Source organism: Plecotus auritus (genome assembly GCF_963455305.1).
Source record: "Plecotus auritus genome assembly, chromosome: 1".
Taxonomy (NCBI): domain Eukaryota; kingdom Metazoa; phylum Chordata; class Mammalia; order Chiroptera; family Vespertilionidae; genus Plecotus; species Plecotus auritus.
In genome coordinates, this window is record NC_137770.1 from 46,809,737 (window position 1) to 46,837,108 (window position 27,372).

General features: G+C 46.4%; 1 protein-coding gene across 1 annotated transcript in view; it reads right to left on the bottom strand.

Moving 5' to 3' along the window:
* Positions 1-1,084: 1,084 nt before the first annotated feature.
* The window catches only part of NOX5 (NADPH oxidase 5), a gene marked incomplete at both ends in the record, with an annotated part of 39,747 nt that continues 13,459 nt past the window's right edge, over positions 1,085-27,372 (bottom strand). The window contains 12 exons of the mRNA XM_080666829.1: positions 1,085-1,216; positions 2,295-2,461; positions 12,574-12,673; positions 13,745-13,829; positions 14,102-14,226; positions 14,536-14,580; positions 16,178-16,330; positions 18,826-18,968; positions 22,282-22,414; positions 23,874-24,056; positions 25,139-25,317; positions 25,540-25,693. Of these exons, the coding sequence (XP_080522955.1) occupies positions 1,085-1,216; positions 2,295-2,461; positions 12,574-12,673; positions 13,745-13,829; positions 14,102-14,226; positions 14,536-14,580; positions 16,178-16,330; positions 18,826-18,968; positions 22,282-22,414; positions 23,874-24,056; positions 25,139-25,317; positions 25,540-25,693 (1,599 nt within the window). The remainder of the gene's footprint in view (positions 1,217-2,294; positions 2,462-12,573; positions 12,674-13,744; positions 13,830-14,101; positions 14,227-14,535; positions 14,581-16,177; positions 16,331-18,825; positions 18,969-22,281; positions 22,415-23,873; positions 24,057-25,138; positions 25,318-25,539; positions 25,694-27,372) is intronic.

The following is a 27,372-nucleotide window of genomic DNA, read 5'->3' on the forward strand; positions in this document are numbered from 1 at the left end:
CTCAACCTTTCTAATGCCACGACCCTTTAATACAGTTCCTCATGTTGTGGTGACCCCCAACCATAAAATTATTTTCATTGCTACTTCATAACTGTAATGTTGCTACTGTTATGAATCGTAATGTAACTATCTGTGTTTTCCGATGATCTTAGGCGACCCTGCTAGCGGTTCTCAACCTGTGGGTCGCGACCCACAGATTGAGAACGGCTGCTGTAGAGCCTAAGACCATCGGAAAACACAGATATTTACATTACGATTCATAACAGTAGCAACATTACAGTTATGAAGTAGCAACGAAAATAATTTTATGGTTGGAGGTCACCACAACATGAGGAACTGTATTAAAGGGTCGTGGCATTAGAAAGGTTGAGAACCACTGCCCTAATGACTCAGTGCTTGAGGGAAGGGAGAGACCCACATGCAGAGCAATGAGGGACACTCTCGGGGGAGAGAGAGCGAGAGGACAAGGGGCACAGATAGAGAGATGATGGGAAGACAGGGACAGAGAGAAAGGTAAAAAAAAATATGCTGTTTACCTCTCCCTAAGACATAAATTTTGGATAAAATACACATTCCAGGTCTCATCTCCAGAGCTTCGGAATCAGAATTTCTGGGAGTGGGACCCAGGAATCTACATTTAAAGAAATGTCCTCTGAGTGGCAAAGTGTGCTTTGAAATGCATCAGAAAAGGAAGGTACATTGATGGGTGGATAGAGGGAGAGATAGGTGGATAATATGTCATAAAGCAAATATAGCAAAATGTTAACTGAGGAATCTAGAAAGTAGATAACACTGTTCACTATACAATTCCCTTAATTTTCTGTATATTTGAACAAGTTCATAATAAAGTGGTGGGGGAGAAATTTCCTGATTGTGATGATTAGGCAGGTCTAGGAAGGACCCCTGTTGTACTTTTGGAGGAGCAGTTGCCCTGGAAACCTCCCATCCCACCCCCCTATGAAGGAAGTCCACCTGCCTGTGGGGCCTCCTGCTCTGCGTGTGGCTGTGGGAGGCTGGTCGCTGAGGGGCGCTGTGCAAGGCGATCCACTGGCTGGTGGAGTGGGCGGAGCTCGGAGAGGTGGGGCTAGAAGTTCTCTTGGAAGAATCTGAAGCTTAACTGCTCACAGTGGACCCTGAGCACCTTGGCCAAGGCTGGGGAGCCGCAGAAGAAGACCTGCACCTTGCCCTTCTTCTCAGCGGCCACTTTCTGGAACACCTGGAGTCCACGGGGTTGGGGAAGAACAGAGGGAGAACAGGTGGCACTGTGGGCCCACCCCGTGACATACCCACCTGAAGCTGGCAATGCCATGGGTTGGCAGTGGCAGCCACGGCCATCTGTCTGTCCCCAAGAAGAATGCCAAGACTCATCTGCTTGTCTTCAGAGCAGAGAGTGTAACATGCAGCCATTCCTTTAGGGGCCATTGCTCCACCCATAACCTGACCCCCACCCCAGGGAGGGGATGGGCCAGAGAAAAGTAAGACCGGGGCCCTCGCCTATGGAGCTGTGTGTGAGGGGGAGATGCACACCCCACTAACTGCCATGTTGGAGGACAATGACAGAGCCCTGAGCGGCATGCTGACACCAACTGCCCTGAACCTTGTGTGGCCTCCAGCTGGCCCCACGCCTCCACTGAAAGTCTTTCCTGAAGTCGGGCTTCTTCCCCCAGTGAGGACCCTTTTCCACCCCAGATTCTGCTTAAGAGCTGCCTTTGCTGAAAGTCCTCTTTGGTGCCCAACCACCACTGGCAGCCGTTCCCCTCAGCTCTCACTCCCTGGGCCTGGAGTATCGGCAGCAGTTGGAAAAGCAGTACTTTCTGGGTCACTTTGTGAAACCGTAGCCCCCAGTTGGTAAGCACTCAGGGAAGAAAAATAAAACCAACCTGAGAAATAAAATAGGAAGGCTGCAAACTATCTTATGTCCCTGGGCCTCATTTCCCCCATTTGCACAGGAAGGGATAAGACATGGATGCTGTCCATTTGGGCCTTCTGACTCTGGTTCATGGGCGCGGGGGGGCGGGGGGACGGGTCAGAGCTGGGGGAGACCTTGGAAGTCAAATGGGCTGACTTCCTCTCTAAATAGATGGGGAAACTGAAGCTAATCATGGAGTAAAGTGAGCGAGTGATGGATCCAGAAGTAGGTCCCCTGCCTCCGGATCCAGCCCTGCGATCCTGGCTGGACTCCAGATGCCAGCCTCACGCTTTGCCTCTGGCTGCTGGGCCTTTATCTACATGGCCACCACTCAGGCTCTCAGCCGCATGGGTACCTGCGGGCTGTGACTCCAGCCAGGCTTTACCTTGCTCCAGTCAGGCCGCCCCGGCTGGGTGCGCGTCTGGAGGCCTGTGATGGAGTCCTTCTTCTCCTTCTTGGCCACGATGTCGAGAGCCATCTGCAGGCCGATGGCCTTCATGTCGTTCTTGCTCAGTGCAGAGGTCATGTACATGTGCAGCTCTAGGAAGCGGCCTACGTGGTGGGAGGAGAGAGTGGCACTGAAGGGCCAGCGGCTGTGATGGGCACAGAATGTCAGCCACCTCGCCCTCGGGCTTGGTGGGACACCAAGAGGGCTTGGAACTCACACCTGCAGCCACTGTGTTCACCCAGGACCCCCACGTGACCTGTGCTGTAGACAGGAACGAGCCCACTGCTTGAGCTGGGCCTGCTCTGCGCTCCACATACATGAATTGGTTCATATTCCGTGTCTAATGTGAGCCTCACCACCACCCAGGGGTTCTGTTTCTAGAGGGAAAATCAATCCCAGGGCATTGTGGCAGTCCTTGGGCTCCGAAGCATGTGCCCTTCCATTCCACATGGCGGCTGCTCAGGCAGGTTGGGGACACCAGCCATGCACACGTGAAATGGTAACTGAGACCAAATGCCAAGGATTGAGTGAGAGGATGATGGCAAATGCTACTGCTACACAGGGAAGGGCTGGAGTAGAGCTGCTCCCTGGGAGGGTGGGGATTGGGTGAGGTTTTGGAGGAGAGGCAAGACTCAAAGAGGAGATGAAAGCAAGGCATCCTGAGAAGGGGAACTATGCCTGAGCCAAGGGCAAGAGGTTGGGACAAACTTGGTGATTGTGGGGCATGAGGTGACTGCCTGGCCGAAGCAGAGGATCCTTGAACAGGAGCAGCAAGCAGGAGGTGGGACTGGACACTCTGAGGCTAGAACGCAACAGGACTTGTGTGCTAGGAAATGGGGGCAGGTGGAGGGGATGTGAGCCGAGCATGGCAGGATGGAAACAGCGCTTCAGAAAGGGGAGTCAGAGGGCCAAAGGGAAAGGGCACAGGCTGACATCATGGAGACCATCAGGTCTGAGCAGCCTCCGTCAGATGCCTGCAATGGGACAGGTTAGCTGAGGTGCTGACCCTTCTCGGCCCTCAGGACACCGGGAGCTCCCAGGTGGGCAGCTCTGTGTTCAGGCTCCTTCCTCCGTTTTCCCAGACATGGCATACAGATGTTACCATTTTCCATGGTACCACAAGGGCCTGTGCATCCGAGCAAAGTCAGAAGTGGCAAGGCCCGATCCAGGCTGTTGGATTCATGAGCTGATGATCACGGCATCCTTCTCCTCCCCACCGTCTAAAGAATTGTGTAATTCCCACCTAGCTCTCGATGGTTTCATCTGGCACCATTAGCCCAGTTTCCCTTTGGCTTAAGGTCTCGGCCACTGTTAAAATGCAAATGGCCTTAGAAGGGACACCATATTTTATGTCACATATCGGTGAACTTGAGTAGTGCTGGGTGGTGTGGGAGGGTGATGTACTACAAAGGATGCCTATCTGGGAGAGCCCTGACCCTCTTCACCCTCCTACAGTCACCACACCCCAGAGAGGGGTAAGAGAAGAGAGGAGACCCCGTGTGGGAGGGAGAAGAAAGATCAAACCTGACATAGTTTCTCCCTCTTCAAAACAGCTGAGTTTGAGACAGTCATCCAATTTCTGGGACACTCTCCTAAGGAAATCATCCAAAGGAAGGAGAAAAAACCCCCACTATGTGCACATATATATTAATTGCAGCTTTACTTATGGTGGTGGAGAACTAGGAATAAACAAAATGTCCAGTAGTAAAAGCTTGGTTAAATAATTTGTGGCAAGTCACTAACTATATCATTCACTACTGCTATTGCTAAATTTATTGAGTTTTACTACTTCTACTACTATTAAATTTATTGAACAGCTACCATTACTACTACTACCATTACTACTATATTTACTGAGCAGTTATTAAGCTCCACTCACTGTTGTAAGTGCTGCACATATGATATCTCACTTAATTCGCACAACAATCCATTTGTATCCATATTTTTCAGATGAGGAAATTGAAGCAAAGCAGTTAAATAATGTGCCCAAGCTTCTTAGCTACTATGGGATAAAGATTCAAACCCAACATAATGATTAAAGCGTAAGCTACAGAAATTAAAAATGATAAACTGCAAATTCTTTAACTCAAACCTCAGTATAAAATTAAAAATCAGAGACCGTAATTTGAGGTAATACAGGGTTGACTCAAGTGGCCTTGAGAACGGAAAGCACTGGGTTAGCTGGTAGCCTTTGTTTATATGGATCAGGAAGAAGCAAACAGTAAATATTTATATACCAGTAACTAGAAATTTAAATTAAATCTAAACTTTCCCCTTGCTTACTTACATCAAAAAAATCCAGTTTCTAATGAATTGGTATGCACAAAAACGTTCAAAACAAAGTTGATGCTATGTAAATATTTGCTATAATTGTTATTTACAAGAAAGGGCAAGGAGCTTTACTGCAACCTTCCGACGTTTAATAGTTATCTTCCAAAGGTTGGTGACTTGGCTTTAAGGCTTTAGATGTTTGCTATAGTAAGCTACATCTGTCTGAATGTTTCCTGCAGAAAACGATGTTTGATTACTTGAACTTATAAACTATGTTTATTATTGAAATTTGAATTTACTCATGGCAACCTTGTGATAGTTAAGCAGCCAAATAAGATCTAATTCCAATAAACTCAACTAGTATTTAAAAAAAAAAACACCAAACCACGTAATTCTCTTGAAGTTAGAAACAGATCTAAAGATATTCCTTCTTGTATAAGTTATTCCACAAGTAAAACAAAATGAAACAGAAATAATGAAGCTGCCCAGCTCAGTGGTTGAGTATCGGCCTATGAATCAGGAGAAGGTCATGGTTCAATTCCCAGTCAGAACACATGCCCAGGTAGTGGGCTCAATCCCCAGTGTGGAGCATGCAGGAAGCAGCCAATCAATGATTCTCTCTCATCATTGACGTTTCTGTCTCTTTCTCCCTTCCTCTCAGAAATCAATAAAAATATATTTAAAAAAATAATAATGACGTTAATAGATTAACTTTAGGACATGGGTCAAAACATCAGTATCCCACAAAGGTGTCCCATGAAGGCTGTGATATAACCCAGAGAAGCATGTCATCATACACACGAAGCACTGGCTTAGTGAATAATGCAGAATGTACACTTGGGTGGGGTGGGGGGACCCTGCAGGGGCTGGAGGAGGACATTCGAAACATTCATTTTTGATGAAAGTATAAAAGAAGGGCCCAAACAGTAAAAGAACTCATATATGCTAAGGTGTTTAATCTTTATCTTAGAGCACTCTTAAAACGTTTTTATTTATTGCCACCGCATCAGGAAAAATATTGAGCATTCAACCCTAATACATATATGTGCTTATTCACATGTTCATTTCTACTAACTGGTTATGTACATTAAAAATGTATGTTGGACAAAAAGAACCATATTTACTTTCTCACCTTAAGCAACCAGAAAAATGGACAAAATATATAAAACAATGGTCAACAGGTAGTGCAAGACTGTAATTGTCAAGAGAGGGAAACAAATGAAGAGAGCCTTGCAATTGTCCCAGCCTGGAGCTGGTCTCACTGAGCGAGGAGACAGAAATCGGGGTTCAGGAGGCCAAGACAACTAGAATATGCAGGAACAATACTGGGAAAAGGCAACCACAGAGAGAAGGGGAAGGAAGACGAGAAAGAGGAAGGGAGGAAGTCGGGGAGAAGGAAGGGAAGATGCTAGCTCTGGAAATCTGCATAAAGGTTCCCCTAAGCCTTTGGCTAAGCATTCATCTTTACATGTCTGAAAGAAACTTTCTGGAAAACACTAGGCTGAACAGTACCTGGAGCTCAAAAAGAGCTGGGAATAATTTGTGTTTCCACCAGAAAGAGTAGTGAGATCTTGTAATACACAGGCCAGGCTAGTAGGTAGAGTCCTCAGAGGTATAACCTCTTAGTACTGGGGCTAAATTAGTCCCATAATAAAGTCTGTCCTGGACTCGCCATACCAGAAGTTGAAGCAAGTCCTGAAAGGATTCAAATTATCCCAAATAATGCAGCTGTGCACCAGAATAAAGTTAAAGAAATGCCACAAAATCCAGAACACAACAACATGCAATTCACAATGCTCAGCAGCCAATAAAAAGTTAATGGGCAGAGTAACCCCACTCCGAGAAAAATATCCCAAGAAACCAGAAACACCAATCAGAAAGAACATATGCACCCCTATGTTCATAGCAGCACAATTCACCATAGCTAAGATTTGGAAACAGCCTAAGTGCCCATCAACAGATGAGTGGATTAAAAAGCTGTGGTACATCCACACAATGGAATACTACACTGCTATAAAAAAGAAGGAACTTTTACCATTTGCAATAGCATGCGTGGAAGTGGAGAGCATTATGTTAAGCGAAATAAGCCAGTCGTAGAAAGATAAATATCACATGATCTCACTCATTTGTGGAATACAATGAACAACATAAACTGATGAACAAAATAGATCCAGAGATCAGGAAGCATCGAACAGACCGTCAAACTTCAGAGGGAAGGCAGGGGAGGGGGAGGAAGAGATTAACCAAAGGACTTGTATACCTGCATATAAGCATAACCAATGGACACAGACACTAGGGGGGTGAGGGCATGTGCTGGGGGTGGCTGGCTGGAGAGAGGTCAATGGGGGGGAAAAGGAGACATATGTAATACTATATATAATACTTTAAACAAAAAAGAATTTAAAAAAAAGTTAATGGTCAGGCTAGGCTTGTGGGCTAGTATGCCTATAGGGGGTGGGCACCAGGGGGAGCGAAAAAACCTACAGCTCCTGGTATTCCCAGTCAGTCGCCCATTTCAAGATCACCCGAGATCAGGCATGTTCAGGGTGGTATGGCCGTAGACACTGAGAGGAGCCTCCAGGAGCCATAAGAGCCTTTGCCTTGCCTCCAGGCCCCTCAGCCCTTTGCTGCCACTCTGAGCTGGTGCTCTCCCCGTCCCAGGGACCAGATCTCTCCCTGAGACTTTCACCTGCTCCTTGGCCTATCTTCTGAGCTTCCAAAGGGTGCCAAGGGCACCTCCTTTGGGATTGGGATTCCCTGGGTAGCATGAAAGGGGGTGCCCTTCCCAAATGGGTAGGATGGAGCCCCCTAAGGATCACGGAAGGGGGTGGAAGGCAGGGGGCGGCACTGGCCTTCTGTCTGGGGGAGGGTTTAAAAAAAAAGAAAGAAAAAAGTTATCTAGCATGAAAAGAAGCAGGAGAACGATTCATAAATAGGAAAAAATTAGTAATTAGAAACAGACCCAGAAATAGTAGATATGATGGACTTAGACAAACATGTTACACATTTATAAATGTGCTTGAGAATGTCAAATCAAAACAAAGCAGGTATGATGAGGAGAGAAATGAAAGACATAAAAAAGACCCAAATGGACCTTCTAGAGAAGAAAAATATGACAGAATAAAAAATACAATGGATAGGATTAACAGCTATTTTAGGCCCTTTGGTTTTCCAAATAAATTTTAGAATCAGCTTCTCAATAACTTTTTTTTTAAAACTGCTCAAATTTTGATTAAGATGGAAATGACAGATAAGGCACTGCAGAAGGAAAGATCAGTGATGTTGAAGAGACAGCAATAGAAACCATCCAGAATGAAGCATAGGTTGAGAGAAAGGGGAAAAAAAAAAACAAGAACGGAGTCTCAGTGACCTGCAGAATATCACACTGTCTGACATCTGTGTAACTGAAGTGACAGGAAGGGAGAAAGGAGAGAAAAAAAAATGTAAAGAAAGAGTGGCTACAAGCTCATATATCCAAGAAGTTTAATGAACTACAAGTACAAGAAATATAAAGAAAACCACTTGCCAGAAATGTTTTGTAGTTTTCAGTGTACAGATCTTGCCCATATTTTGCTATATTTATCCTTAAGTATTTCATGTTTTAAAATTTTTCCAATTACAAATTATTTGTTGTTAGTAAATAATAATACAATTGATTTTTGCATATTGATTTTACATCCTGACCTTGTTGAACTTGCTATGACAGTGGTCGGCAAACTGCGGCTTGCGAGCCACATGCGGCTCTGTTGACTAATGAGTTTGCCAACCACTGACCTAGACTCTCGATTCCAATAATTACAGGTTGTTGTTGTTCCTTGTGATTAAGCCCCATCCCAGTGGTCGGCAAACTCATTAGTCAACAGAGCGGCAAATCGCGGCTTGCGAGCCGCATGTGGTTCACGAGCCGCAGTTTGCTGACCACTGTGCTATGAGACTGATCTAAATGAGCTAAAATTACAAAACTTTTAGAAGGTACCATAGGAGAAAAAACTCATGACCTTGGTAAAGCAAAGATATTAGATAGGACACAAAATGCATAAAGAATAAAAGAAAAAATTGATAATTTGAATATCATCAAAATTTAAAAATTTGTGCTTCGAAAGACAACTTAAGAAAATGAAAACACAAACCACAGACTGGGGGAATGTATCTGTACAATGCACACCTGATAGTAGACCTGTTTCCAGAATATGGATATAACTCTTACAACTTAATAAAGAAGACAAACATCTGGATTTAAAAAGTGGACTAAATATTTGAAACTTTACAAAGATGTACAAATAACAAATAAGAACATGAAAAAATGTTCAATATCATTAATCATTAAAGAAATTCAAATTAAGAGCACATTAAAATATCCCTATACACCCACTAGAACAGCTAAAATAAAAAAGACGCCAATATCAAATTTTGGTGAAATTGTGGAGCAACTGGAACTCTCATCCATTGCTGATGGAAATGCAAAATGATACAGCCACTTTGGAAAACAATTTGGCAGTTTCTTAATAAATTTAAACTTAACACATGCCTAGCAATCCCACTTTTAAATATTTACCCCTAAGAGATAAAAACGTATGTTCACACAAGGACTTGTATGCACATATGTATAGTAGTTTTATTCAAAATAGCTAAAAAAGTGAAAACTCTAATATCCATCAACAAATGAATGGAAAAACAGACTGTGATATATCATAAAATAGAAAACTACTCAGTGATAAAAGGAATTTACTTATTGATACACGCAACAACATGGATAAATCTCAAAGATATTATGTTAAGTGAAAGAAGTAACATAGAAAAGACTATGGATTATATTATTCCTTTTATGAAATTCTAGAAACTATAGTGATAGAAAGCAGATCAGTGGTTGCCAAAGATTACAAGTTGAGGGGAGGTTGTTAATGCAAAATGTGATGAAGGAACTTTTGGGGGGATAATAGAAATGTTCCCTATATTGATTATGCTGATGGTTACACAACTGTACACATTTGTCAAAATGTCATTGTATTCGTTGTGAGTTTTATTGTATATAAATTATCCATAAACAACCTTTTTTTTAAAGGTATGAATAAGAATCATCTGAGAAGTATGTTAAAATCAAAATCCCAATGTCATTTTTTTTTTTTGGTCAGTCTTCATCCGACAATATTTTTCCATTGGTTTTTAGAGAAAGTGAAAGGGAGAAGGCGAGACAGAGAGATAGAAACATTGATTGGTTGCCTCCCACACAGACCCCAACCAGGGTGGGGGATCGAACCTGCAACTGAGGTACAGGTACATGCCCTTAACTGGAATTAAATCCTGGACCCTTCAGTTCACAGGCCAATGCTCTACACACTGAGCAAAACGGTCTAGGGCCCAATGTCATTTTTTAAAGAAATAGAACAAAAAATTATCAGATTTGTATGAAACAAAAAAAGATTTCGAATGGTCAAAGCAATCCTCAGAAAAAAGAATGAAGCCAGAGGTATCACACTACCTGATTTCAAATTATACTACAGAGTAACAATAATCAAAACAGCATGGTATTGGCAGAAAAACAGACACACAGACCAATGGAAAAGAATTGTGAACCCATAAATAAAACCACATGTATTTGGGCAAATAATTTTTGACAAAGGAGCCAAAAACACACGATGGAGAAAAGAAAGCCTCTTCAATAAATGGTGCTAGGAAAATTAGAAAGCCACCCAAAAAGAATGAAACTAGACTACAGTTTGTCCTCATATACAAAATTAATTCAAAATGGATAGAAGACCTAAATATGAGATCTGAAACAATAAATTACAAAGAAGAAAAAGTAGGTACTAAACTCATGGATCTTGGTCTTGGAGAAGATTTTATAAATTTGACCCCAAAGGTCAAGGGAAGTAAAGGCAAAATTAAATGAATGGGACTATATCAAACTAAAAAGCTTCTTCACAGCAAAAGAAACTACCAATAAAACAAAAAGGCATCAACCAAATGGGAGATGATATTTGCAAACAATAGCTCCGACAAGAGGTTAATATTCAAAATATATAAAGAACTCATACAACTCATTACCAAACGAACAATCCAATTAAAAAAAAAAAATGGGCAGAGGACCTGAACAGACACTTCTCCCAAGAAGACATTCAAATGGCCAACAGATATATGAAAAGATGCTCAACTTCACTAGCTATCAGGGAAATACAAATCAAAACTACAATGGGATACCAGCTCATACCTGTTAGGATGGCTATTATCAACAAAACAAGAAATAACAAGTGTTAGAAAAGTTGTGGAGAAAAGGGAACCCTCATTCACTGCTGGTGGGAATGTAAACTGGTACAACCACTATGGAAAACAGTATGGTGGTTTCTCAAAAAACTTACGATATGACCCAGCAAATCTTCTGGGTATCTCCTGGAAAAACTTGAAAACATTTATTTGAAAAGTTATATGCACCTCTATGTTCATTGCAGCACTATTCACGGTGGCCAATACATGGAACAACCAAAATGTCCTTCGATAGATGATTAGATAAACAAGATGTGGTTCATATATACTACTAGAGGCCCAGTGGATGAAAATTCATTCACTGGAGTGGGGGGTCCCTCAGCCCGGCCTGCCCCCTCTCACAGTCTGGGAGCCCTCAGGGGTAGGAGGCGACCCGGCGATCAGGAGAAGGCAATGCCCCATCACACCTCTGCTGCTGCCACTGCTGGCAGCCCAAGCCTCAGCCGGCCCTGGTTACCTGAGCCTTGGGTGGCCCTGGGCGGCCCTGGGCAGCTGGGCAGCTGCCATCCGAGACTTGCCTGTGCCTTGAGCCGGCCCTGGGTGGCTGAGGGGCTGAGGGGACTGGGGGACTCTAGAGGCAGGTGCCCGGCCTTGCAGTGCACCTGCCGCCCCAGTGGGGCTGAGGGGACTGGGTGCCGCCATCTTGTGGCTGTGGGTGCTGCCATCTTTGAGGGTGTGGAAGTCAATTAGCATATTCCCTCCTTATTGGCTGTGGGCGCCACCATCTTTGAGGGCTGGGCAGTCAATTAGCATATTCCCTCCTTATTGGCTGTGGGTGCTGCCATCTTTGCAACAGCGTGAGGGTCAATTAGCATATTCCCTCTTTATTAGATAGGATGGAATACTACTCAGCCATAGAAAAGAAGAAATACTGCCATTTGTGACAACATGGATGGACTTTGAGAATATTATACTAAGTGAAATAAGTCAGAAAAAACTAAGAACCATGATTTCACTCATATGTAGGACGTAAAACTGAAACTCATAGACAAAGACAATAGTATGGCGGTTACCAAAGGGAAGGCAGTGGGGGGTAGTAAAGTGTAAAGGAGGCCAAATATATGGTGACAGAAGATGATTTGACTTTGAGTGGTGGGCACACAATGCCATCTACAGATCATGTGTCATAGAAATGCACACTTGAAACCTATATAATCTTATTAACCAATGTCACCTCAATACGTTTAATACAAATAAATAAATAAAGGACTAGCAATCTGTGGGGATAAAATAAATTTTAAAAAAAGGTATGAATAAGAATCACCTGAGAAATATGTTAAAATGTTTGTTCCTGGGCCTCCACCCACAGAATTTGCTTTGAAGCTCTCAGGTGAGGCCTAGATATCTAAATTTTCAACAAGTACTCACTTTGAATGAAAAGAAATGTCATGAAAAAGAGAAATTAGAAAAAAAGAAGAGCATACATTTTTATAAAATGTGAATAAGAAAAAATCCCAGAAAGAAATCCTTTAAAATGCCTGGGATAGACAAGATAGCTGGATGGATTATGAATGATTTTTTTTTCTCCTTTATTTTTTGTTTCACAAAATGTTACATGTAAGTGGAAAATAAAAGCAATCCTCTCCCCCCACACACATTTTTTATAGAAATAGAATAATCTAAACACCTTCTCACGAAGACCCAGTCCCACTCCCACCCTCCTCAGGCTCTGTCCCTCTCCTACCCTCTTGAGGCTCCTCAGCCTGGTCCATCTCCAGTTTGGTCAAGAGGCTCACAAACCACTCGAAAGACCGCTGGTCTCGATTGATCCAGATGAAGTCCACCTAGAGAGAGGGACCCTTTGGTTCTGAGGTGGGGCCTAGCAAGTTCCCAGCTCATGTCTGATCTCCAAGGCCTGTATAACTACCCTGGCATGAACAGGGTACACATTATCATCCCTATTTAAGGAGGGGGAAACTGAGGCTCTCAGAGGTGAGGAGCCTTGACCAGGCCACAGAGCAGCATGGGGCCAGAACCCAGGTTCCTGACTGTTGGGTCAGGATTTTTTATAATAATCTATTGTTACAGCAAGCAATGTACTGAGATCTTAAGCATAGGACAGCCAGAAAAACATTACTTATCTATTTATTTTTAAAAATCCTCACCCAAGGATATGTTTTTATTGATTTTTAGAGAGAGGGGAAGGAACAGAAGGAGAGAGAAACATCCATCTGTTGCCTCCTGTACACACCCTGACTGGGATCGAACCTGCAACCTAGGTATGTGCCCTGACTGAGAATCCAACCTGCAACCTTTTGGTGTATGGGATAATGCTCCAACCAACTGCTCCAATCAACCTGGTCACAGTTTGATTCTAGGTCATGGCACATGTCCAGGTTTTGGGTTTGATCTTCAGAAGGGGGCATACAGGAGGCAACCGATCAATGAGTCTCTCTCATCATTGATGTTTCTATCTCTCTCTCCCTCTCCATTCTTCTCTGAAATTAATAAAAATGTATTTTTAACAAAGAAATTCTTTGAAGTGGCCTAGTCAAAATAATAAAATTTCAAAAGGCAAATGTTTTCATTTTTAAAACCACCACCAGGTGATGGCTAGTAAGCATCATGGCTATAACTGGATCCAGACTGTCTGATTTTCAAGCTCCTTGGTCTTTAATGAGACACTGTCGTCAGAACATCTCTCAGGGATGATGAGGGGTGATGGAAGTGGGGAGGCTGGGTACTTAGGAGGCATTAGGAAATGCAGGGCACTGGGGGAAGTGTAGGGGCCAGCAGATCCCAGCAGGGGAGAGGTCACCTGTCCCTCCCCTATCTCTGCACAGGAGGGCCTGGCTCCTGTTCCAGATGGTCTCCCAGGGAGAGGTTCCAGGCCCGCTGCGGAGGGCCATGCTTACCTTGTGGAGCTTCATGTCATCGTCCTGGATGCCCTCCACCCAGCAGTGCTGGCAGTTGGGGCAAATGTGCTTCCTCTTCTGGTACCTTAGGGGAGGCGGGAGCAGGGGTTTTGAATTTGGGATGAATAGGAGACTTTTAGGACCTCAAAGCACAGTGCAGGGGACAGGGAAGGAGGATGGGGTGACAGAACCCACCCTATGAGAAAGGAGAGGGGTGAGACCCTGAAAAAAGAGGCTGTATGAGCAGGGGAGGAAAGAGAGAAAAGGGGAAAGAGAGATACTAAAAGGAGAGAAGGGAGCGGGGAGAGGGAGAGAAGAGGGGAAGGTTCTCTCAGGACTCTGCTGCAGGCCACCCACCTGTACATGATGCTCTGCAGGATGGAAGCAAAGGGCGTGATGCCAATGCCCGCCCCGATGAGCACAGCATGCTCAGAGGCGAAGATCCTGCGGGTGGGCGTTCCATAAGGGCCATCGATGTAGCACTGTGCACCGGAGCGGTTTGAGGAAAGAGAGTGGTGAGTGGTGTAGGGAGAGCTGGACCCCAAGGCTTTAGGACCCCCTTTCTACACAGGCAGTTGTCTCCTGGCCTGGAACCAGGTCTAAGTTCTGTGCTCTGAGTTCACTTCTGCGAGAGCCCTAGAATGTCAGGATGCAGAGCTGATGGGAGCAGGGCTCCACCAGCATCCCTGCGTGCCCCTGGGACTGGAGGGTTTGGTTCCATTCTCTGGACACCTGGAAATCAGCCCGTGGGGAATGGAGGGGCTTGGGCAGGGGATCCCGGAGCCACTCACCTTAATGTTACAGAGTTGGTGGTTCTCAGGGGGCATCTCAGAGACCTGCGAGGAGTACAGCAGTGAGCTGTGGGTCTCTGGGAGAGAGCATGGCAGGCATTTCTCAGAGGCTTCCAAGCGCTTGCCAGCTTGAGCAACTTCACTAAAAGGGGATTGCCTTTTCTGCCCTAACCATTCCAAGGGAGCATGGTGACCTTCTGGGAGAGAACATCACTGGTGTTCTGGAAAACTCACTCACTCTTCAGCAACAGCAACGAAACTCCTGGATGTTAGGTCTGTTGATTTCTGGTGTGAATACTGACCTTGGCTCCCACCAAGGTCTGCATTTAATAACTGGCTCTCAGAATTCATGGGAACTTAACGATCAGCTCTGTGGGCCATTACCAGTCAGCTTCAGGGTGTGACCAAACACATGTTCGACTCTGTCTCCAGCCCCTCCCAATAACTGTCACATCTCTAGACAATTCCCTGCCCTTAAACGTTCCTTCCCCTCAGAACACCTTTTCCTCTGACCAATTCCTGTGCATCCTTCAGTGTCCAGCTGCTTTGAAGTGGTCGCTCCTCCTTGAAGCTCTGCCCAGCTGACCCAGGCAGAAAGCCAGTGGCTGGCTGACCGGAGCCCCCTGGGGACAGGGAGCAGGCCTGCCTGACTCCTTGGGGCCTGAGCAACAGTCAGCAGGCAGACTAGACTTGTTGAGGTCAAATTCTGGAGGTGAAGGAAGCAGACGCCCAAGCAGGCTACAGTGTCCTGTGGTAACTCCCTCTCTGGCACCAGAAGGCAGAGTTAGAAGGGACCTTCACTGTCGTCCAGGCCAACCCCTCATTTCACAGAATGGGAGCTGCATATGAGAGCGCACCAGTGACTCGCACAGCTCCCCCTGAGCTGGGGCAGAGCCTGAGTGTCCTGAGGCCTGTCCAGTGTTCTCCACATTGCACTGTGTCGCTCCTTTGTCTGAGGAGACGGAATGCTGTGTTCCCCACGTGTTGGATGTGAACTACTTCTGGTGACTTTGGGAGATACACTGTGAGAGACCAAGACCTTTCTATATTTTTTAATCCTTCTGATTGCAAAGAGAAAGCCTTACATTATAATTTCTATGTCTTTAGTATTTACTAATCCCTCCTCTTTTTTTTTCTTTTAACAAAATGAGAAAGAAAGAGAGAGAGAGAGAGAGAGAGAGAGAGAGAGAGAGAGAGAGAGAGAGAGAGAGAGAGAGAGAAAACGAGCAGAGCACTGGAATGCAGCTTCAGGCTCCGAGACTTGGCAGGCAGAAACATCTGACAAGTCTAATAACATTGGTTTTCATTGTTTTTACTCTTAGAGCTACCGTCTGTTTATGGCATTGGATATGTTTTCCACTAACAGTAGCCATCAAAAGAGTCCTTTTTAAATACAAGTAAGTTTAAAGTAATGTTGGGATACACATGTGAGATAGGAAATATTATGGTGGGAAGTGAATATGGCAAAAGTTATGAGGGTGGGATGCAGATGACTGTGCAGAAACACCATGAAATGTGAGGTCTTCCTGCAGGTGGCTGCCCTTAAGGCCCTCTCTTCCAAGTTCCAAGGACCCACCACCCCTGGGAGACAAACCACTGGCTCCCCAGCCTCCAGCCCAGCTTCCTCAGCCTTACCACTTACCAGAACCCGGTTGCTGGCCGAGGCTCCGCACTGTGACTGTGTCCCTGTGTGCACCAGGCCTTCGCCCCCCTGCCACGGAGCACTCTCGCACTTGTAGGAGGTCAGCTCCACACTGACGTCCTTGTTGGACACCACTGCTCCCTGTGCCATGGCCTTGGAATAGATGGGCTGGGATTGCAAACCTTTCTTGGTTTCAAGATGGGAATTGGTTTATTATTTAAATCACAAAAGTAATACATTAATTTGAAAGATACAGATATTACAGAATGTTAACGAATAAAGTGAAAAGGTACCTGAATCAGGTAATATGACTTCTTTAAACATTTTCGCTTTGTCCTTCTAGACTTCCTCACTCTCCCCCACACCCCTCACACACACACACACACACACACACGCACACACACACACACACACACACACACACTCTTTTACATAAATGGAACATACTGCTTTGTAATCTGGCTTTTCCACTTTATTATATCTTAACTAGGTTTCCATGCTTTCCAGTGCATATCTTTCTTTAGGGACCTATATTCTATTATAAGGGTGATCGGTAACTTATTTATCTACTTGCTTATTGTGGAATTTTGATTATCCTTATTTCCTCATTATTGTTAACAACTACCATATACAAAATAGCACCTTTTCCATCTCTATCCTTTACTCCAGCAATTTTCAACCCGTGTGCCGCAAGAATTTTTAAAATATGCAATACCTGAGTATTTAGTTAGGGGCACTGACCTCTTTTCTCTTAGATTGCCGAATGAAAAAATGACAACAGCCAACACAACAATAGCAGTCAGGTGTGAATACCCTTTCTTGAACCATAAATATACAGATCATAGCCCTAGCTGATTTGGCTCAGTGAACTGAATGGTCCTGGGTTCAATTCCGGTCAAGAGCACATGCCTGGGTTGTGGGCTTGATACCTAGTGTGGGGAGTGCAGGAGGCAGCAGATCAATGATTCTCTCTCATCATTGATGTTTCTATCTCTCTCTCTCCCTCTTGCTTCCTCTCTGAAATCAATAAAAATATTTTAAAATATATATATGGATCATATAATAGTGTTGCATTTTATTAGTCATTAATAAGGTTGCATCTGATTAGTTAATTCTTGGTACCAGAAATTCTTATATATAAGTATAAACACCTGATTTTTTAAAAAGTTACTTTGGAGCAATGAGGGTAGGTAATTACTATTATTATTTTTTTTTTGTAAACCAATCAAAACTATACCTATTTTTGTCAGATCAGCAAAAAATATAATACATTTTTTTGCATGCCACAGAATTTTAGTATTTAGCTTATGTGTGACATGTTATGAAAAAGGTTGAAAATTGCTACTTTATCTTGATTTGTTTTCACAGCATTTGTATCACTTAACATAGTATCTATTTTATTTGTTTATTGGCTGTCTCTTCAGAACATAAGCAGTGAATGTATCTGCCTATGTTTTGTCTCCAGCATCTAGTACAGTACTTGGGAAATAGTAGGTGCTATGCTCAATAAATGTTTGCTAAATGAATGAATGAACAAGGTGATTAAGGTATTCTTGTGCATTTGTCCAACTAGCTTTTTAGGATAAATCCCTAAAAATGGAATTGCTGGGCCAGTGGGTATAGATATTTAAAATGCTGACACTTATGGCCAGACTGCCCGCCAGAAAGATTGTGCCAATTTATTTTTTGGCAGAGGTGTGTAAGGCCCCAAAGGAAACATGGCTTTTAACAATTCCCGGTGTGCCATAACTCACCTAGTTTCAAAAGTCAGCTTCCTCCTTCAGGAAGTTTCCCCTGGTTAACAGTAGACAATGCTCTCTTGTTTCTACCTGCCCCTCCAGTTCCCAAAGTTTTGCTCTTGGCACCATTCCAGAGGGGTTCTCTGATCTGACCAGTCAGGATTGCTCCATGGTTTTCCCACTGGACTTCAAATTCTTCTAGGGAATGCAGGGCAGGGCCAGGCCCAGGGCTTCTCTTCTTTTGACCTTCCCCAGGTTTTACAGCCTGGCGGTACAGCTCATTAAGTGTTCAGGCGCCCTCAGTCTCCTTCATCTATTCTTACTTCCTCAGGTGCCGCTCTGATCTCTATGAATTCCTATCAAACCCCACAGAGCCTGTGTGCACTCCAGGCACTGGCAACAAAAAAGTTTTGTGGGTTTCATCCAGATTCAAAAAACAATGCTGATGCTAATGCTGATGGTGTTGATGGTGATGATGAATGGTCCATCTGGACCATGCTGCCCAGTTCATTCAATACTTTACAGGCATTCATTCCACTGGCCCTTTGAATGTGAGAAAGGGAAGTCAATTCGTAAATGTACAACCTGAGGCTCAGCAAGGTTAAAGGATGAGCCCATGGCCATACAGTTAGCAAGTGCTGGAGCAGAGATGTAGAGGTGAATTTTTCTGATCTCAGTTTTCCCTCTCTTTTCATTGTCCCCCACCTTTTAATGGAGGGCACGGACTGGGGAGGACCTGGGGGGCTCAAGATTTGAGAAGGCTCTTGGACCACACAATCCTGAGCTGCCTTGGTCCTCACACTGCCTCTCAGCCAGTGTGCATACTGCTGCTCAATGACTGGTGCCACCAACCGGGCAGAAGGCAACTTGGTCCTCCATGGTGGACCCTTCCTTCCCCATAGCACCTACCTGGGGCCTCCTCTGGCTCCTTCTCATTCTCAAACTCCTCGACAGTCTCTTGGAGTCACAGTCCACTGGGTCTGATGCCTTGAAGGACTCATAGAGCCTGTTTGTCCACTGGCCTTCTGACCGGATGTGTAGCCAGATGGTGTCTGAACAAGAGATGGGGGGCAAGGATCAATGCTGGAATCCAGCGAGGAGCACGCTTGGCTCACCTGAGAAATTGGGGCTGGGTGTCCGCTGCTCAAGTCCTGGGTTGAATGTCCTGGAGCTCAGGTCCTCAGATCTAAACTAGCGCCACAGCCACAGGACATGGAGATCTGACCTCTCCCTTGCAAATTTTCTCAATGAAGACAATCTAAGCCTACACAGTAAAGGCTCAGTCTCCTCTGCCAAGGCAGGGGTCAGAGCTGCCCTGAGCACACTAGGAGCTCCCTGGGGTGGAATCCCTGCCTCCTCCATCAGGCCAGGGTCTCACTAAGGTGGGGACCATCTCCCTCCCACATTCAGCCAGGTGCCTGTCAATGGCTCTGCACATAGTAGGTGTTCAATTGATCGTGGGACCAATGACTTTAATTGCACCTAGTGCCTGAGATGTAGCAGGTGCTTCCTAAGGCTCTCTGTTGAGTCGATGACTGGCGGAAAGGCAGTGTGGGGTGGCCACCCTTCTGCTGAGGGGGACCAGAGAGAATCCACAACATTAGACTGAGAAGGCCCCTAAGAGACCTCCTTTTTCTTTCCTTTTAACCCAGGGACTGTCTGGGCAGTTCTGTGAAGGCAATGGATAGACTCCTCACAGTAAGGTTTTTAAATACATAAAGTAACATACATAGGCATTACAAAAGAAACCAGTTATGATGATAAAGTTATCAATATTTTTTAAAAAAAACCAAATGTGTGATTTAGGAATGTATGCGCTTCTTTGTTAACACATGAAATAACTCCCGCTGGGGAGTTGCATGGCCACTGAAATCTGAAGTAATGATGAGGTATCAGCCACAATTGCCGTGTGATATAAAGGAATCTATGGCTTTTATTTAGAAAAAGTCACAAGTATTGTTAACACTGTTGTGGGTTATCTGCATTCCTAAATGAAGAAAAGGCTAAATTTCAATTAGAGGTTAATTAAAATAAAGATGTCACTCCCCACCCCCGCTTCCAAGTTCACAAATAAACTGGTTCAACCCTGCACTTACAGAAGCCGGAGCGGCATGTTCTCACAGCTTTGTGAGGAGTGAACTGAAAAGTCAGGACTGGAGCGCAGGTCCTCAGACACCTCCTCCCATGCTCCTCTCTCAGGCTTCCTCCCCCTTCAGGATATAAGTGCGTGTGCGTGTGCGTGTGCGTGTGCGTGGTGGGGGAGGGGTGGCTATGCCTTCTCTATACAAATGCATCCTGAAGTGCCTCACACAGTGACCCACACGTAGGAGGCCCCTCTAAATGTCAGTTGCATTAAAACAGCCACAGCTGCCAACCTGAGTCCCACTCCTGATTTCTGTAAACAGCTTTGTAAACAAAGTCAGAGTATTTTCCAGCCCCCAAAAGGACTCAGCTCATTGCAGGAGACTCACGGCCCAAGAGATAAGTGGATTCCAAGCTGAGACCCTGAAGAAGCCCCTTTAAGAACTGGTCAAATAAATGCCCCATCCATATAATAAACATAGTCATTATAATCAGATTAGTAGCAATATACTGGAATACTATGCAGCCATGAAAAGAAAAAGTTCTTTTTGAAAAAACTGGCATGCAGAGATTTTCATGACACACTACTCACTGAGGAAAAGTTGGCTGCAAAACAGTGAGAACAGTGTGATCCTATGTATGCAAAGTTGCCCCTGCATCTGATTATCCACGTAGATGTACCGGCTGGAAGGCTCTTCACCAAAAGATTGACCATAGTTTTCTTTGAATGGAATTATTTGAAGGATTTTAATTTTTTAACTATGATATTTTATTTTTATTTACTGATTTTAGAGAGAGAGAGGGAGGGGGATAGAGAGAAGAAAGAGGGAAGGGAGAGGGAGAAACATTGACTCGTTCCATTTATTTTTATGCATTCATTAGTTGCTTCTTGTATATGCCCTAACCAGAGGATCTGACCCACAACCTTGGTGTATCAGGATGACATTCTAATCAACTGAGCTACTCAGTCAGGGCCTTTAATTTTCTTCTGTACAGATTTCCATATTGTCTGAATTTTCTGAGAGCATATATCTTCTTTAGAAAGCAGAAAAGGGAAGAAAAATAGAAAGAAAATAACCCACCCTCTTCAACCTCCCTCCCTGTCTTCATCCCATTCTACATCCAGGCCACCAATCAGGTCATTCAAGGGGGGTTGCTGTGCAGCCTCATGTGGGGGGAACCCTGGCCTTGCATCTGCACCCTGAGCTCTGGGAGCTGGGTCCTGTGGGCTCTGGTTAGGAGGCATCCTAAGTGAAGCTAAATCTTTTCATAGGGATGGGTCAGAGAACCCCTTTCCCCCTCATGAAGCCAAGCAAGGGTCTCAGTGTAACAGGCCACACAAGGCCTGTCCTGTCAGAAGCACCACTTGAGGTGGGAAGGCCAATCTCTGGCCTGGCCAGGAGGGCAGAGGTCTGGGTACTGGCTCCAGCAACAGCCCAGGACCATAAGGAAGGCACATGCATGGGGTGCGGGGAAGGGTCCAAGGACAGCTGGGTGAAGGAAGGGCCAGCTGAACAGGTCTATGGGTGTTGGGGACCTGCAGAGAAGTGGAGTAGTGCAGGGCTGGGGCAAAGGGTGTGAGGGAGTCTGCTGCCTGGGGGTCAACCGGCTCATGCCCACAGGGAGTGGGGAAGCCTGGCTTCTTGGCACAGCCCCCTGGTACCCCTTCCTGTGAGCTGGCTGCTCCTCTGCTGAAGACCTTCGTGGGCTCCCACCTGCTGGGCCATCCAGCTTCCAACTCTGCATTCAAAGTCTCCTTGGTCCCACCCGGCTCTAAATGGCTTTGCCAGCCACATTGTCTGCCTTTCATCCCTCTTCTGACCCTCTCTCCTGTCCCCCCATTCTCTCCCTCTCTGTGTCCCTCCCTTCTTTCCTCCCTACCTCACCCCTGCGCTTAGCTCTAACAACATCTGATGCTCCATGTTTCTAGGCTTTCATGCTTTTGCTTATGCTCTTCCCCTCTGCCTCCTCCCTCATCCCCTTCCCTGTCTACTAAACTCCTACTAACCTTTCAAAGCTCAGCTGAAATGCCACATGCCTGCGAAGGCTTGACTACTTGTCCCATCATGTCAGGCCCTCTCCTGTGAGCTTCACAGTAGCTGGTACAGCTCTGACCAGGCCATTCACCGTGTCTACCCATCTGCCTCCTTGTTTCAGAGGGAGCTTTTGGAGACGAACTCTGCGTGCCTGGTTTTGTTCCCCTCCGTGTAACTGGTTTCCAGGCTGTGCTTGGTGCACAGTGGAACTCAGTAAATATCTGAACGACGGGAGGACTTGGCGTACCTTTCTGCTCCGGAGCACTGCTGATGGTGAAGGGGTGCCACTCGTAGCGCGCGATGGTGGGGATGTTCAGATACAAGTAATCGCCAGGCCTGTAGTTGAAAAGAGGGGGCCTCTTGATGAGGAGATGAGTCACCTGGGGAAAGAAGGAGACCAGCATCATTCCTCTGCCATAAATCAGGCCAGCTCACACCTGAGACCTCTCTGTGCCTGTGAGTGGGGACCACGCCTGCGGCACAGCTATCTAGGGATGGGCAACTATCAGAGAAGGGAGGAGTCAGGCTGTGTCTGAAGTGGGGTTCATGGCTTGATTCTACTTCTTATGGTGTAAATGCTGCTTTTTAGTGGTTCCCCGCACCCCCTCCCCGCTCTGTGAAGCCTTCCCTGACTGTCCTAGCCTCTTTCTTGGAAACTCCTGTAGCATTTGGCCACCATTCCAACCCTTGGGATAATAACATCATCCAGCGTCAGTTTATTGAGCACTTTACTGTGTGCCAGAGCTCTGAGGAGCACTTTAAGTGTTCTCTCTAGTCCTCACAGTGACTTGTCATACTTTCTCCACCTTCTGGATGGAAAGCTGAGGTACAAAGAGGTTAAATAGCTTGCTCAAGGCCACCAGCCAGGAAACCATGGCATTTGAATCCAATAATTACTGTCTGATGCCAGAACCAGGACATAAACTACAGCCGTATTATTTAACTTCCATGTCCTCACACTCAAGTTGCCCAGAGCCCTGCCCGCCCTAAACTGCCTTCCCTTTCTCCATAAATGGCCCGAGTCACTCAGACACCTGGGAGATGTCCTAGCCTCCTTTATCTCTCTGCCCTGAAATGCATCTAGTTACCTTTTGTGTCCTTCTGTGATATGCCCCTCCTCATCCCACAGTCACTGCCCCAGTTCAGGGTCAAGGCCCTAATGTGCTCTTATCTGCATTTGTGCAACAACTTCCCAAATGGTCCCCTCCAAGCCACCTTCCACAGAGCTGGAACATATATCAGTGTAATACTACACTCTCTTCCCCACCCTGCTCAGGGGTTCCCTGGGGCCTGCAGAGGGAGGCTACATTCACCACTAGGCCCTGCACACCCCTTCAGCAATGCCCTTCCATGTGTTGTCAATTCAACAAACTCCTACTCGTCTCTCAAAGCCCTGATATGGCATCTCCTCCCTCATTCTGAAGTCTTCTCTGGCCTCTCAAAGACAGAGTTTGATTCCTCTTGGAACTGTACTTCCCTTACCAATACAGCCCTGCCCTATAATGAAAGGGCCGATCCCCTACTAGCCTCGGGACCCGTGGAGAGCATGACAGTGCCTGAGCCTTTTCTGTGTCTGTCACCTTAGCACAGGGCCTCTACCTCATAGCCATTTACTATATGTTAACTGAGCATATTCTTTGCAGACCTGGCTTTTAGTGGTATCCTGTCATTCCCCTTCCTATAGTGTCACTCCTGAAGGGCTGGATTGGATCTTGCACTCTGCTTGTCTCCTCCCCTGGGCTGGGGCTCCCTTTTTCCTTGGGGACCAAATAGGATATCCAGCTGCTGTGCCCTACCACCATCTGCATCTCCCCTTGGCCCCTCAGGCCCTCTTTGCACCTTGGAGGGGAGGAGATTGACTTCCACGATGCTCAGGGCTGCCATGCGGGACACCGCCAGCCCAACGGCCTTCTCCAGGAAGAACAAGATGCCGGGGACCAGCAGCCACTTCCAGAAGTTGGGCCCATGCAGGATGAGCAGGAGCCACATGGGAAGGTAGGACAGGTGGGTCCAGTAGAACACCTATAGGGGTGTGGGGGGGGGGGGGCATAAGCTGCTAGAGTTCAAGGCAAGGCCAGGGCTCAGGGCCATCCTCAAAGCCAGGATGGTGCCCAGAGTCTTGGCCATACGCGCCCTCTCCTGGGGACTGGGCTGGGTGGGAGGCTGGGAAGCTTCCTCGCTTCTTTGTTCTGGGGACTTGGCCCAGGGAGCCTGTAAGGGACGTTTCCTGGTGCCAGCAGGCAAACATCTGAAACATCCCCCTGGGGGTGTTCTGGGCAGAGTGGAGCACCCCCCGAAGGCCTCATAGCACTAATGTCCCATCACACTGACTATTTCTCTGGGGAAAGAAAGGCAAGACAACAATGGTTTTCTGGGAATGGAAAAGAAAAAAGCGGAGCACCGAGTTTTAATACGTGTAATACGCGCTCTGCTACTCTCTTGGGACCTTGGCTTAGTAAATGACATTTCTGAGCTTTAGAGTCCTCATTGTTAAATGAGGATGCTGATTCCTACTTCAAAGGGCTGCTGCTGGATCAGAGCAGGTGCTCTTATATGTCTATTTCTGATGTGACCAGGTCAGTCCAGGGGACAGCCAGCGTCTCCAAACTAAATCCTCTGTGGCCTCCTGTGTCTTGAGAAGGTTAGAGAGGGAAGCAAAGATGAAACTAACATTTTTTTGGAGCACTTATGTTCCAGGTAGGTAGTTACTGGCTTCACATACGTTATCTCATTTAATTACTAAAATAACATCAAAAGGAGAAGATTATAGCTTTATTTTACAGATGAGGAAGCTGAGTGACCTGTAAATGGAGGGGTGGAGATTAGAAACCTGGGGGCCTGTGTTCCTTCACCTCCCTATGCCATCTTGAGCCCACTTTAATCAAACTAGGGGATGAGCCAGAGAAAAGGCAGAATCTTCTAGAGCAAAACACTTGCACTTGGCAGACATTAACAACAGCCCAATGGCAGAACCCAAATCATAGACACATAATATTCATACTAGGCTGGGACCTTCATGGGCTCTGGAGTACGTCAGAGGGGGCCCGGCATGATATGAGATGGGAGCCCATCCTGGGAGAGGCAAAGGGGCAAGGGTTGGGCACCTCAAAGTGGCCGCTCCTGCGGATGCAGGAGCTGGAGCAGGCGAACATGAGGAGCAGCAGCAAGAGGAGAGCAACGCCGGTCGGGGAGGCCAAGCCATGGACCCAGCCAATGCCAGGCCTCGTGGTGAGCAGCAGTTCCCAAAACTGGAAGGGGCTGGACTCAGACTGGGCCCGGAGCACTGGAGACAAGCACAAGAAAAGCTCTTCCCACTCCACCTTCCTTTGTGGTCCCCATCTCTCCCCACCAGATCCCCATGAAGGCGGGGACTTTTGTCCAGAGTGCTGGCTTATCGGGGGCACCACTTCTCCACTCATTAGGCAGGCAGGACACACAGGGACTGGATAACTGAGTGGTTGTGAACGGCTCAGGTCCGACCATCCCCCAGCCCCAGGCCACTCACCGAAGTTCACAACGTGGGCCACAGTGTGCACAAGGGAGAGCCCAACCACCACATAGCCCATAAGCTGGTGAAACTGTATGTTCTGGTCCAGGGGCAGGACCTGAGCCAGCCACGTGGCCCGCAGCCACGTGAGGCAGCGCCTAAGCATCAGCACCTGCAGGACAAAGGCACAGAGATCCCCACCTGACTCTCTCTCTGCCCTGCCCTCCTTCCCCAGCAGTGGTCTACCTGCCTCCCTCTGAGCTAGCTGAGCTTCCTGAAGGGCCCCATCACCACCCCCTGCCCCCAAGCCTTCGCTGCTCTCCTGGGTCCACAGCTGGGGTCTCCAAAGTAGGGTCTCCAGAATTGGGGTGGGAAGAGAAAATGTTATAGAATGCCTGCTGGTATTATTTCTATCTAAACACACAAGAAGCACTAACATTTAATGCCTGCATTGACACGATGCCCTCTTTATTCTGTAGGTTAGATGGGCACGTGTCACATGTGGTTCTTGAGGTATCCTGGGAAAGACCTGGCTTTCCAAGGGGCATCTGACAAGGGCCCCCTCACTTGCTCATCTGCTTTCAATGTAATTACCGCACACAGATATGTGGACATGCAGATTACATTGTCCTGTTTTAACTTAAACTAACCACCCCTCACAGAAGTGACAAGTAGCTTAAGAAGAGTCACAGCAAAGAAAATGAAGATTGAAAACAGTGTTGATAATGCAGTAGCACGTTACTAAGAAAATGAGCCATGTGTCTCCCACTCCTGGAATGAACTCTTTGTAGGCAGTTATGAGGCTAAAAATACAAGCCACTCTTAAGAAGCTGATATGATCAAGAAGAGTGTTTGAACGAGAGATGTACATCCCTGACCATTAAAAACGAACCTTGCCTTATAGCTATATTGTGGTATAAGTCGATTGGCTAATGATAATAGGACATGCATATAATTACAAGTAAACTAGAGGCCCAATGCACGGATTCATGCACCAGTGGGGTTCCTCGACCTGGCCTGCAGGAATTGGCCAAAATTGGCAGTCCGACATCCCCCAGGGGTCCCACAGTGCGAGAGGGCACTCTGCAAAGTTGCTGTTGCTGGGCAGCTCCTGCATTGAGCATCTGCCCCCTGGTGGTCATTGAGCAGCCGGCCGGTTGCTTAGGCTTTTATATATATAGATAAACATGTATTGGGTTGTTGGGAGGGTCTTCTGTTTTGTTTTAATGGTAGGAGTAGGCAAAAATGCTTGATTACCAAATTCCCTGGCCCAGAGGATTCATTACATCGACTCCTTAGCCCGGCATGCAAAGCCTCTTGAAAGGTTCTCTCTGGTTGGAGCCCTGCCCAGGAGCCAGCCCCACCTCCTCCAGATCCATTATAGCAGGGGTCCTCAAACTTTTTAAACAGGGGGCCAGTTCACTGTCCCTCAGACCGTTGGAGGGCCGGACTATAGTTTAAAAAAAAACTATGAACAAATTCCTATGCACACTGCGGGCCTGGGACGAGTCGGCTGCTAAGCAGGACAGGCAGTGGCACCCGGCGGGCCGGATAAATGTCCTCGGCGGGCCACATGTGGCCCGTGGGCCGTGGTTTGAGGACGCCTGCATTATAGTTTTGTTGTGCCGATCCAATGGAAAGTGCTTAGCACCCTGATGGGTACACAGTAAAGTGCACAAAAATGCCAGCTATGTTATTTATGTGCTGTGTGACTATGGACAAGTCACTGCCCCTCTCTGGGCTTCAGTCTCCACCACTGAGTAATGACCCTGATTTCAAAGGTGCCATCCTGCCCTGGCACTCTAGGTGTCCACCGTGTGGGTTGTCTATGAGGAACCTACATCGGTGCCC